The sequence below is a fragment of the Glycine max genome, chromosome 15, assembly GCF_000004515.6.
Source record: "Glycine max cultivar Williams 82 chromosome 15, Glycine_max_v4.0, whole genome shotgun sequence".
Lineage (NCBI taxonomy): Eukaryota > Viridiplantae > Streptophyta > Magnoliopsida > Fabales > Fabaceae > Glycine > Glycine max.
Window position 1 is genome coordinate 7,042,241 of NC_038251.2, and position 14,311 is coordinate 7,056,551.

Sequence of the window (14,311 nt, forward strand, 5' to 3'; positions counted from 1 at the left end):
TGATCTCACCTTCCTCATATCACTTTAATTTAAATATTTATTCTCAATTCTTTTTTATTCTTTTTCATTCCACACAACCAAATCATCTCTTTAACTATGGTTTGATTGTGTTCAAATAAGAAAGAAAGAACAGAAATTTTTAAAAAATTATGTGGGTCCAACATCTCTTTCTGTTTACTTTAATTCAAGTATTTCTTTTCAATTATATTCTATTATCTTCTCTTCTGATCTACCAAACTATACCTTGGTGATTTGTTTAGTTGTGTTCATATTCATTTCACATGGAAGGGAGATCATTGCGCCAGCAGTCCTCACCGACTCACCCCTTTCTCGGCATCTTAAAGTGATCATATCACTGATTTTTTATAATTAGTAGCAAGAATTCAGGTGATGTTTTTTTAAATGATTTTATAAGAAGAAAAATAAAATATTAAAGAAAATACTTGTGGCGATTGTTGTTACACATACATATTTTACTCTATTCTTAAACGTGAAATGAAAGCTAACTAAAAGCAGGGGACGTTCAGCACTTTTGTCCAATCAGCTTTAGACTTCAATAACAAAATCTGAACATATTACTTAATATTTCAATAACAAAATTTGTACTCGTAGCTGATGAGTGTTGAATGCCTTTAAAAAAAAAAGGAATAAAAAGCATATAGCTGAATTGCCTGAAAATCAGAGAAATTTTGGTCTATAACGACAATTGACAGTGGGTCCACAAAAGTAGAGAATAGAGAAAAGGATCTGAGCTGAGGTTTTATTTCCTATTTCTTATCATTTGAGTTTGAGTTCATCCGTGTCCCACCGCGTGTTTGAGTTTCAAAAACTCAACGTGTATGGTCCCTCTGCTCTCCGTATTCTCATTATCACCAAATCAGCCATTCTCATTTTTCTCAGGAGCTGGCACGTATCACTACCTTCTTCCGTTGATTGTTGGACGAAAAATGATAGAGATAAGATGGGCAATAGTGGGTGTTTGGTTCAATATTCTTATCTTCTGTATTGACCGGTTGTGTAATTTGGAGTGTCAGTCACATAAAATAAAACGTCCAGTTTAATAGTTCATTAACATTAGGTTGTGTTCTAATTATAATTTTTTTTAACCGTTTTTAGTTAAACAGTTAGTTATTGTATTTTTTACAATGAACTTTATATGTTGGGTTCAATGAATTTGACCGTGCTTTGAACTTTTTCATTATAAATTCTATCATTCGCAATAAATTTAACAATTTTGAATGATATCTCTCTTCTCTTTCTATCATTTGTGTTTTCCTATCTGAATAAAATTTCTTGAATCTTTCCAACAAATTGGTATCTAGAGCTTCAACTCAAGATCAGTTTTACATCGGTTTCGTGGTAGATTAAGTCGTTAGTGATCAACCATTCTGTTTGTTATTTGTTCGTGTTACGTCTTCAAGATTCTATCAAGAAGATGGTCAACACAATCAAGATTAAGAAATTCATGAGAAAGAATAGTTTCAACTTTTGACAAATCAAGATGCGAACTTTGTTGAAAGAACATGACATTTGGGCACCTTTCTCTGGTCAATCGTCGATGATTGATAAGTCAATACTTGAGTTACAAGAGAAAAAAAAATGCATTTGCTAATTCTCTTATCTATGTCTGATGGGATTCTTTATGAAGTTTCTGAAGAACTAACTATTGTTGGGCTTTGGCTCAAATTGGAAAAACTCTTTATGATGAAATTAATCTGCCACAACTTGCTTTTTGAAATGATGTCTATTTGGTCTTCATATGATGGAAGGTACACCACTAAAGGAACATTTTGATGAGCTACGTGACTTTAATGTCAAGATAGAAGACAAAAATCTGACAATGATTTTGTTAGCCTCTCTTCCTCCCTCGTATGAAAATTTTGTGAGTTCTCTTAGTATAAGCAAGAACTCCATTGCACTTAAAGAAGTCAAGTCCAATCTCTATTCTAGAGAGTTTGGACTAAAGGCATCTGGGAATGGTGATGAAACCTCTGCGTTTGGATTATCGATGACTGATTCTACTAAAGGAAAGAAGAAGAACAACAAAGACAAAGGTGGCAAAAAGAGCAAAACTGATCCTAAGGACATTTGCAATTACTTCAAAGAACCCAATTATTGGAAGCAAGATTGTCTAAAGAAATCACAAAAAGATTTTATTGTAGCTCTTGTTTAGAATGACTCCTCTTCAAAAAGTGATTTGGTTCTAGTTGTTAGTGAACAACTACATAAATATTCTAAACAATTAGACCTGGACTCGGGTTGTTCTTATAATATGTGTTCGCAAAAATATTGGTTTGTGACATATGAGAAGCAGTCTGGTGGTAATGTTCTCTTGGGTAAGAATGTTCCTTGTAAGTCTATTAGTATAGGTTATGTACTAATTAGGATGCATGATAATGATGTTAGAACCTTGATTAAAGTTCGTCACATGGCAAAGCTTAAGAAAAATCTTGTATTTATGGGTGTCATGGATTTTAAAAGGTTTTTCTTGTTGGATTGAAGGTAGAGTTATGTAAATCAGAGGAAAAAGGAAGTCTATGGTAACGTAGGGAACTAAGCAAGGAAATTTGCACATCCTTCAGGGTTCTACTGTAATAGGCTCTGTCTTTGTTATTTCAGAATCTGGAAGTCATGCGTCCAATGGCTCATCTGATATTCCTCTGTGGCATTTGTGTCTGGGTCACATGAGTGAAAAAGGTCTTGATATTATAAGCAAACGAGGCTTACATAGAAATCACAAGGTCAAACTTCTTTAGTGTTGTGAACACTACGTCTATGGGAAACAACATCAAACGAAGTTTCCAAAGGTTGTGCACACAACAAGGCCATGTTGAACTACTTCCATTCTGACTGTTGGGTCCTTCAGAGTTCCATCATTAGAGGTATGGTCTAACAATCCAACTGAATACTCAATGTTGAAGGTGTATGGATGTTTGACATACTATTATGCAAGTGAAGGTAAGCTGGAGCCTAGAGTCAATAGGAGATTCTTTATGGGCTATGGAGTGGAGCCAAGGAATTTGTTTTCAATTTAGAAGTTAAAGTCATTACTCGGTAGTGAATTTGAGATGAAAGATATAAGAACTGCTGAAAAGATTATGGGAATGGAGATTAAGAGGGATTGAGTTTAGAATAAGCCATTTTCTGTGCTAGAAGGAATACATTCAAAACATGTCAAATCGTTTTAGGATGACATTTGGAAAATCAGTATGTACTTCTCTGACAGCATTCATTCGTCTATTTGAACTCAATAGTACTCATTCAGAATGAGAGAAGGAATACATATCTCATGTTCCTTATGCAAGTGTTGTAGGTAGTCTCATGTATGTTATGATATGTACTAGACCAAACCTAGCACAAACAATTAGTGTTATGAGTAGGTATATGAGTAATCTAGGGAAGGAACATTAACTAACTATTAAACATATATTTGGATACCTTAAGGGTATAAATGATATCAAACTCGTCAACCATGGAGATATGTCATGTGCTCTTGCTAGTTACTCAAATTCTAGCTATGCTACAAATTTGAATGCAAGGAGATCTATGACTGGATATGTGTCCACAATTGATAACTTTTTTGTTAGTTGGAAGACAACACTTCAACACTACAAAAATAGAGTACATGACTCTCGTAGAAGCATCAAAGGAAGGAATGTGGTTGAAAGATCTTATTAACAATGTTGGGTTTACACAATAAAAGACTATAATATTTTGTGACAGTCTAAATACAATTTATTTATTCAAGGATCAAGTTCATCATGAGAAAACTAAATAGATTTACACAAAATAATATAAAAATATTTTACACTATCAATACATAATTATTAAACTTAATTAAATTTAGATACTCAATAAAATCAAAATAATGTTAAGATTTATATTATTTAAATATTACCTAATAGAAAAATCTTCACATTCACAACAAAACTCAAGATAAAATATGAATTTAATCTTAATTAACTAGATCAAAATTTTATAGTGTGTATGTATATGGGTAATTGTTAGAGTTAATTTTGACCTCCAAAATATGAAGAAATTTTTTAGAAAATAGAAATAATTGTTTTGATTTTCAATATGAAATAAAAATTTATTATGAAAAATAAAATATAATCCAAACACGTTATTATTGATCTCTCGCATCCAGCTAAGAATGAAACAAACAAGAAAATAAGGAATTTAAATTTTTGGTGGAAGGAAATTGGTTTGAATAGTCTTAAAGTCAAGCATATCATCTTATCCAATATGTGGACCCCGTTTTCTCTTCCGTGTCCCCTGTCGGCAACACACAACCATGTGACATCTGTCTCATGTGCCACTGACACGTGTCAGTTGGATATGCCGTTTCCTCACTGTCAGGGTAAATGCCACCCACGTCGACAGCAACATGGGTGTGTGAGCTAGCAAGTCACAAACAAATTGTCAATTTGGAAGTAGATAGCAATAGTACAAACGGAAGTAGACTATTACCTGCTAACTGATTTTATCCATATTCCATGAAATTACCACGATGCCCTTCGCGATAATCACCCTCTTACTCTGTTCGTAAATATCATGCACATTATGACCCACTTTCTTTTCTTTTCTTTTTTTTTGTCTAAATCAAACTCGAGTTCCATATTTAATGTAATATAATCATCAATTTATAATGGTTAATGATGACACAACGCAACCGTCAATACAGATCAAAACTATGCCATCTACTATGTGATCGATATTGATGATAATTGATAATTTTATAATTTATTAAGCAATTTGCTCAAATTGAGAAGTTGTATATATCTTACCTAACTCTTCGAAATCGTAGTTATCTATAATTTATATGGTTCACTCGATCTTATTTTGACATTTTTGGCACTTTGTCGTCTTTATTTTATTTTATTTTATAGAATGTATATATTGATTTACACACATGTAAAATTGAGTTTGTTTATAAATTAATAGTTATAGTTGGCATACTCTGACGTGTACATTTTTGTAACAGTTAACTATTTTATTTCCAAAAACTAACTATTTGACTAATTGTACTGGTTCTTATAATAAAGTATAATATGTACTAAACACATTAAAATAAAAATTTGCATGTATAGCATATATTAGTTTAATTTTGATACTGTCACTGTAAAATAATTTACAATATTAATAATTAAATATCGCTTTAGATATAACTTTAATTATTATAAAAATCAATATTTTTAACTATATGACAATCTATAATTAAAGTATAGAAAAACTTGTGTTGTTAGATTATTTTGATTAAAATTTTGTATATATAAACGTAAAAATTGGACGATACTTCCCAACAAACAAATACTCTTTTGTCTGACTAGTGGCTGCACAACCTTATATTGATGGCCCATAAAGGCTACACAACACAACCTTGTGTGGTCCGCGCTTTATATTATTAAGGTGAAGTATGTTGGAGCTATTCGTGAAGCTTTTCTGGCTAGAAAAAGATGGGTTTCTAGCAAAATTCAAAAAGACAAATAATCAACTTGGTGAATTTCTCCGGCACTTAGCCTATTATACATACATGAATGAATAGACAAAATGATTTGATTTTCTTTGTGAATGGTGGGCTATAAAATGAACAATTTATTGAATATGTGAATTGTGAATGAAATCGTGGGGATATACCACGTCCTTCACAAGCTACCGCAACTTCAGCACTAAACATATCCTCTGGTGAATTGGCATTTCAGTGATTTAGAAAAAGTATATAAATAATGGTCAATATATCATAATTAAAATTTCAATATAATGGTGATTATTCTACTTATTATTTCTTTCTCGACACAAAACACACTACGTATAGTTCTGCTCTTCTGATGGAGGAAGGTTGGTATAATATAAATATAGAATACACACATAAAATAATATCCTTTGACTTCCTTGAAAATCCATGGAGAACACGAGAGTAGTGTCCCGACTTTTTTTCCCCTATACATCTTTAGTGAAAATTTGCATCAAGAAATACTTTAGGTGATCTGAAGTTATATTTCTTTCGTACTTGAGAGTCGATAAGGAACAAAAAGAAGCATAACATCTAACTAGATCAACATCCCTGCCATCTGGAATGAGTTATTCCTGCCACAATAGCTCCTAGCAAAAGAACACTAATTAAATTTGACTAAACTAATTACATATCAGTTTTTTTTCACAATCATAAAAATATTTTAATAACATTTATTCATGTTTAGATTATGTTTTTTTAATGTTACAAAAATGCATACTTTGTTGTAATGTTTATCCTTTTACAACTAATAACTACCATCATTTACTTTTGGCCCTCTAATATTCTATATTCTTATATATACTTTCAATTTATAGGTAACTTGAAAAAACAAAGCACGGGATACCTGATCCCAATTATTGAGGGGTAATATCGGCATTTAAGTACATCATTAGGGGCATGTTTGTGACATCAAGTGTTATTTACTTTGACACACGGACATGACAAAGGTTTTGTCCTTTTGAACAGCTCCTATCTCTGCCCCGCATCACCGTTTAGCATTATTTTCGCTCGCACGCACACACTCATCCCACACTTTCTTTCCACGCAAACTCAACATCATTAAAGCCTTCGATTCGTTACATTAATTGAGCACAAGCAATCCAAAACGTTAAGGTGCCCCCACAAACACAACTACCACCTTTGCTAATAAAAAATATCTCCTTTTTTCCATTTTCATTTTGAATTTCCTTTCATCTTCTATATGTTATTGCCATTGCTACACAAACAATACAAAACACCACCCTTTAACCGTTTGCAACGGTTGCTTTGAACGAAGGGAGCAGTAACGGCTATGTTATAATTTCTGAGTTTGTGTTGTAGAGAGAAGTTACGTTCTGAGAGGCCAAGATGGATTTTACTTCGTTCTTGACGTCCCTGGGGACTTCCTTTGTGATATTTCTGGTTTTGATGATTGTGTTTGCGTTTCTGTCAAGTAGGCCAGGGAACAATGTGGTGTACTACCCCAACAGGATCTTGAAGGGGTTGGATCCGTTGGAAGGAGGGTACAAGAGCCGCAACCCTTTCTCTTGGATCAAGGAGGCTTTGACTTCTTCAGAACGTGATGTTATTGCCATGTCTGGGGTCGACACTGCCGTCTACTTTGTCTTTCTCACCACTGGTTTGTCCCCTTTTTTTCTAATCTAAATATCTGCATACCTTCTTTGTTGAAGCTCTGATCTGCTTTTTAGGAAAGTATATATCTTCATTAGATAACCTAGTCACATTTGCCTTGAGAAATTCTTTCCCTTTTTTCATTAATAATTGCTTTGTTCTTTTGTTTTTGAAGAAGTTTGTTACATAAAACAAATGCATTTCATTGTATTCACTATTCACCCTGTAGAGACTAAGATTTTCAATAGGACAAAACTTACACACAGCTTCTTAGGTGTAGTTTTAAATGATTTGGTTTTGACAACCCAATTCTTGCTTGTGTAGGCAAGATGCTGCACTATATGCATTGCTTACTTGTGACTTTTGTGGCTGGTAGAATATTGTATTACGTTTTCATTCTCAAAATCTGTCTTCATATCACATGATATAGAAAGAAAAGCGAAACCTTTTCCACTAAAACATTTGTTTTTCCTATAAATATGTTTGTCTGGTTGTAAACTTTTGTATTTTTCAGTTGTTATCGATAACATGTTTCTGGGATGATTAATGAATCCAGCATTCAGTTTTTAATTGTTATTCTTTTTGTTCTCTGCTAGTGTTGAGTATCCTAGTTTTATCTGGAGTTATTCTGCTACCAGTTCTTCTGCCTCTTTCTGTTACTGACCATGGTATGAAGACACAAACAACTAGCAACGGAACTTTCAGTGAACTTGACAAATTATCAATGGCTAACATCACGGTAAGATCAGTGTTGCATAGCATTTTTTTTCAATAGTATTATAGTAAATTTTCCTTTTATTCAACTAATTAGCTGTGTGTATGTGTGAGAATGTAACATCCCTTATTTTTCCGGAGTTAAACAGCAAATCAGTTTCTTTAATACCTTCGAATGATAATAATGCCAGAGACTGAATAACTTTTTGTGTGTGTAGGCAAAGAGTTCAAGGTTGTGGGGATTTTTTATTGCCTGTTATTGGGTTTCAATTGTTACGTTTGCTCTCCTATGGAGGGCTTACAAACATGTGTCATGGCTGCGAGCTGAAGCTCTTAAGTCTCCTGATGTGAAGCCTGAACAGTTTGCTATAGTTGTGAGAGACATACCTCATGTTCCTCAAGGTCAGACTAGGAAGGAACAGGTTGACTCTTACTTTAGAGACATCTATCCTGAGACATTTTACAGATCTATGATTGTAACAGACAACAAAGTGGTAAGGTGTTCGTTTCATTGCCTTTTCCATACCCTCTGGATTAACTTTATTATTTCTGATTCCATATCTGAATTTTGATTGATGATGCATGTAACACCCTTTTGATGTTGCCATAAATCACATAGATGACAGAACATTAGAGGAATTCTATAAAAGTAGCCCATTATATTTATTAATATGAGAAGATGCAAATGAGTGTGATACATGCTCTGTTTATGGAGCTTATTGGACTAGTAACTAACAATTAACCAACCAACTAACAATCTATAACCAACTAACACAACTAACGAATATCCTGTAACACATGGCCTTGCATTAGAGTGCATCTTTCCATTTCTGATTTCTGTGGCATTTAGGAACCTAAGAGAGAATACCAAATATCTATTAGTTTTTCCTTCCTGTGAAAATTGTAATATATAATTTAATTTCTCTAAGTTTATTGCCAACAGGTGAACAAGATTTGGGAGTCATTAGAAAAGTATACAAAGAAGCTTGCCCGTGCTGAAGCAGTATATGCAGGGTCGAAAACAACTGCCAAACCAGAAGGAACAAGACCTACAAACAAGACTGGCTTCCTTGGACTTGTTGGTAAAAAGGTGGATACCATAGAATATTGCAACGAGAAGATTAATGAACTTGAGGCCAGATTGGAATCTGAGCAAAAGGTCACTCTCAGAGAGAAGCAGCAAGATGCTGCTGTAGTATTTTTCTCAAGTAGGGTGGTTGCAGCATCTGCATCTCAGAGTTTACATGCTCAAATGGTTGACACTTGGTCAGTCTTTGATGCTCCGGAACCCAATCAACTAATATGGCCTAATTTGAAAATCAAGTATTTTCAGAGAGAGCTGAGGCAATACTTGGTGTATTTCATTGTGGCACTGACTATATTCTTCTACATGATTCCAATTACATTTATATCTGCATTAACTACTTTGGATAATTTGGTGAAATATCTCCCATTCATAAAGCCAATTGTTAATATAAAGGCATTGAAAACAGTGTTGGAAGCTTACCTCCCTCAACTCGCACTGATTATTTTCTTGGCTTTGTTGCCCAAGTTGCTTCTGTTTTTGTCTAAATTTGAAGGCATTCCAACTGAAAGTCATGCAGTTAGGGCTGCATCTGGAAAATATTTTTATTTTACCGTGCTGAATGTTTTCATTGGAGTTACTATTGGTGGAACCTTGTTCAAAGCATTCAAGAGAATTAGGGAGCACCCGACGTTGGATGAAATTTCATCCTTGCTAGCTGAAAGCCTCCCAGGCAATGCTACTTTTTTCTTGACCTATGTGGCCCTTAAGTAAGATAACTTCTTAACTTTATTCTGTTTAGTTTATTTATCTGTGGTGATACTTCATTTTTTTCATTTATAAGTTAAGGTGCATAACTACTTTATGGTGATGGTAGAAGGAAATGTAGAGGCCATGCTTCATCTACAAATGGTGTTTCACATTATATCTTGTTATTATCTTTTCCTAGATTCTTTTGAAGCAGGAGTTACCATGTATTCCAAAAGCACATCTGTAACAAATATTTTCTCACATGATATTGTGTGTAAACTGTAAAATTTATAATTTGGACTATTCCTACCAGACATATAGATAGGAAAAGACTTCACCTTTTCTTTATTTTTAATTACTTGGCATGACACAAATTAATTGTTTTTTCTTTGTCTTAGATTTTTCATTGGCTATGGCCTTGAACTGTCCCGAATAGTTCCCCTTATTATATACCATTTGAAGAGAAAATATCTTTGCAAGACTGAGGCTGAGTTGAAAGAAGCTTGGCGTCCTGGAGATCTTGGTTACGGAACTAGAGTTCCTGGTGACATGCTGATTGTCACAATTGTCTTCTGTTACTCTGTTATTGCTCCTGTGATAATCCCATTTGGTGCTCTATATTTTGGCCTAGGATGGCTTGTTTTGCGAAATCAGGTGAAGTTCTTGGAATTTTGTTTAATGAACCCAGTTTTATGTTTTATGTGGTAATTTTTTATGGCTAAATTTTAGTTTTCATTCCTTATGTTTATGAAGTTTAATGATCATACACTAATAGTATAATTTCACACTGTCAAGTGTCAACTAATAAAAAATCATTGTTCATATGACTTTTAATATATTTATTACAAAAGTCAATAAATTTACCCTAGTGATATGTGATTGAGTGATGACCATGTTAAACTACTTTACATTATCAGTGCATAGTTTATTTTCTCTATGTTTATTTAAAGTCTCAATTTAGTTCTTTTATCAAGTCATTTTGAAATCAAGTATGTTAGTAAATATATTTTTAACCAGTTTGTGTATATACTTGTATTAATCAACAGGCACTCAAAGTCTATGTACCAACATTTGAAAGTTATGGAAGAATGTGGCCACACATACACAACCGTATTCTAGCATCTTTGATATTATACCAAATTACAATGTTTGGGTACTTTGGGACGCAGAAATTCTACTATACACCACTTGTGCTTCCTCTTCCCATATTGTCATTGGTCTTTGGTTTTGTCTGTGCAAAGAAATTTTACCCCGCCTTTCAACATCCAGCACTTGAGGTTGCAGCTAATACGCTTAAGGAAGTTCCCAATATGGAATTGATTTTTGGAGCTTACATTCCACCAAGCTTGAGGTCTGAGAAGATAGATGGTGACCGGGTTGAAGATGCATTGTCTCAAGCTTCAAGAACAACACCTGTTTGATGTAATTATCTGAATTTCAACTTTTTTTTTACGTGTTAGATGTAGTCTTGTAGAGATACTTTTAGACATTTTATTAATTGTTCATAATACGTCTTAGGAACTAGAGGTGTTGAGTGTTGACTGTCGTGAATGTGATTGTGTAATGTTGGGTGGTCTTGTAATATTTTCATGTAATGTGATGTTTGTTCGACTTGTGATAGTCGCGGATCAGTGTTCTCGTGTTCTCTATGCAATTCAAGATTTTCTTTATTTGTACTAAATGAGATAGAATTTATGTGACTTTTCATTTTGCGTAATAATGTCGAATGATTTCTTTAAAAGGAGTTTGTGGTAGGTCTTACAACGTTCTGGCATGTGCTCTCCCAGCAGCCTGGTCCCAAATGGGAAGGGAAATTGGAAGCAATAAAAGTGGGGAAGTAAGATGTGACAAGAGAGAATGAAAAAAAAAGGTGTTTTATTCAGAATATACAAGATCTTACACAATGTAACTCCTCCTTAAGCCAGCAAGACAAGTTGGTATATTCCAAAGTCCAAATCATGGAGGAGATTAGAGATAAAAGAAAAATTTATGTAATACAGACAAAAAGACAAATGCTAGCAACTGCAAAACTTTCTGCTATCCTCTATTTCAAATGAATTCATGGAGCAAACAAATGGACTAGGGGCAAGAAGCCAACAACAAAGAACAATCAGCTGAATATTAGGTGGCTTTGGTTGTTTGCACAGACAACTTCTGCAAGGTTGCATCACGATAACACTAGGTGGAAATTGCACACCAGTATTTGCTCCAGCTGAAGTATCATCTGGCCCTGCAAAGTTGTGGTCTGCTCCATACAACATTAATATTTGCGGTAGCAAGAGGCTGCATTTCAGCAGAAAAGGAGACCTTTTGCCACCATATCATCAGTATCAGTACTAGAGAGTTAACACCTAATTTGGTGCCCCCTCCATTCACATCGCAAGTTAAATTAGTCCAAAAGAATTTCAGAACAATTCTCCTAGCAAGATGCCTCTATTTATCTGCATTTAGCACTCATTCAAAAGAATCAGCTGTCTTGTACAGTATAACATATGTTTAATAGAATTCAGAATCCTCCATATTTATCAATCCAAAAGAAGCTGAGAGCGTTCTCCGAGCAAGATGCTTCTACTTATCTGCATTTAGCTCTCATCCAAAAGAATCCGCCATCTAATATCAGGCACTACAAAGCAGGAGAATAACAGAGTTCCGCTCGAACAAAAGAAACGTCTTGTGCATCTTCAAGCAAATGCATTAGCAGTTTAGCACAACAGCATCTAGTCCCTGCACACAACATACAAATCATTCAACAAACTCTTGTACGTCTTCTCACCCATGGAAACATCCCTCTTCTTGCATTCATCAAGCAGCTCAAACGCTTCGTCGACCCTCCCCTCGCGACACAGCCCTTCTAAAACAGTCTTGTAAGTGAGATGATCCGGGGACCTAGACTGCCCCAACATATCAAACAGAACCTCGATCGCATCCTCAAACCTTCGCTCCATTGCGAGACTACAAACAATGATCACAAAAGTACTAGTACTAGGCACCAAACCCTTCCCTCTCATCTCCCTATAAAACCGCAACCCCTGATCCACCCTCCCTTTCTCACACAACCCCTTGGCAATGTAGCCATAACTATAAGCATTAGGCTCACACCCATACAACCCCATTTCGCGGAAAACCCGAATCGCCTCGTCCACCTCCAAGCACTTGGCATAAGCCTTGATTATCATATTCAACACGAAACTATCAGGAATAACACCGGAAGCCTTCATTTGTTTAGTCAAAGACCTAACCGCGTGCAGATACACATAACAGACATTCAACTTATTGAACCTTCTGAGGAGCGAATTGAACAAGAGCGAATAGGTTTCGAGGTTAGGTTTGCAGTCGCGAGAGTTGAGCATTTTCTTGTAGACATCGAAGGCGCGGTTGAAGAGGAATTTGCGGCCGCAGCAGAAGCGGATGATGGAGTTGTAGAGGGGGATGGAGGCGTCGTCGCAGGCGCCGGCGATGACCTCCTCGATTAGGGTTTCGGCGTGGTGGTAGCGGCGGCCGGCGATGAGGTGTTTGATGATTATGAGGTAGGTGTGGTGGGTGTGCTTGTAGTTGCGCTGCTGCGCGGTCCAGCGGAAGATGTCGAGGGCGAGGTCTGGGTCGGACTGGGCCTGGAGGGCCTGGGCCACATCGGAGGGGGTGAAGCCCGGCTTGAGGGCCTGGACCCACGTCTCGAATTGTTTCTCCGATGGGGTTCTGGAGGGTGAGGTGGAGGAAGGGCGCGCGTGGAGGAGGAGGCGCGTTAGGGGGAGAGAGGGTTGTGGGCGCGTGAATGGGGTGAGGGAATAGGTGGAGACGGAGCGGAGGCTGAAGAGGCGTCTGGGGATGATGGACATTTCGTCAGGGGAAGAAATGGGAAGAGTTGGGATTGATAGGAGAGGAAGTGAGGAAGAGCATTCTTTGGCTCGCCAGGGGCCACTCTCACTAGATCACCAATGGTTTCGAAAATCACATAAACCCTAACTATTTTGTGGGGGGTTTGGAATTTAATTACAATAACAACAAAAATTGAGATATTTCTTAATGTTTTTTTGCCAATATTTTTTCTTAATGTTTAACATTTCTATTTTGCCAATATTTTTTCTCAATGTTTTACATTTTCTATTTTTAATATATAACATGTGTTATTAAAAAATTAAAAAGGTTATTAAGGTTTTAATTTAAATTATGCCAAAAGATAGATATTAATTTATTATTATAGATTTTTTTATTTATTTATTGTCTTTATTATTGGACCATCCAACCAAAACATGTCTAAAAAAGGACCACTCTAAATACACTTAAGCATTTAAGTTTTACATGTCTAGTACTTTGAAATTGTGGATTGTTCCATTAAACTCAATCTCAAGAGGACAATTTTAATCATGATACTTAAGCACTTGCACCTTATGGATTTAATGTTTGTGGGGTTATGGATTGTCCAAGTGGGATACTTTCTTAGAGACATGTCCGAATCATATCTAATGGTCGACCAAATTATGATTAAGCCTCCCGACAATCTTCATGGTACACCACATCTTTAACACATCAAAAACACACATAAATAAACATTATCGCGTATTGAGTCATTTGAAACATGTCTATATAGACGCATGCTCCTAAGAGCTAATATTATGAGAACATATCTAAAGAATTATTGAAAAACGTTTCATATAAATAAAGATGAGTTTTACACTTCACCTCAAGTTCGTGATTAA

The 14,311-nt window shown here is 35.4% G+C and overlaps 2 protein-coding genes across 2 annotated transcripts; one reads left to right on the plus strand and one right to left on the minus strand.

The window, feature by feature from the left end:
* Positions 1–6,465: 6,465 nt before the first annotated feature.
* On the plus strand, positions 6,466–11,295 carry LOC100799097 (CSC1-like protein ERD4). The gene is made up of 6 exons (XM_003546023.5): positions 6,466–7,133; positions 7,723–7,865; positions 8,059–8,334; positions 8,784–9,634; positions 10,013–10,268; positions 10,661–11,295. The coding sequence occupies exons 1-6, from the start codon at positions 6,863–6,865 to the stop codon at positions 11,033–11,035; spliced, it is 2,172 nt and encodes a 723-aa protein (XP_003546071.1). The 5' UTR covers positions 6,466–6,862; the 3' UTR covers positions 11,036–11,295.
* A 177-nt stretch (positions 11,296–11,472) lies between these two features.
* LOC100799614 (pentatricopeptide repeat-containing protein At3g25210, mitochondrial) lies at positions 11,473–13,681 on the minus strand. The gene has a single exon (XM_003546024.5). The coding sequence runs from the start codon at positions 13,448–13,450 to the stop codon at positions 12,332–12,334; it is 1,119 nt and encodes a 372-aa protein (XP_003546072.1). The 5' UTR covers positions 13,451–13,681; the 3' UTR covers positions 11,473–12,331.
* Between the last annotated feature and the right edge of the window lie 630 nt (positions 13,682–14,311).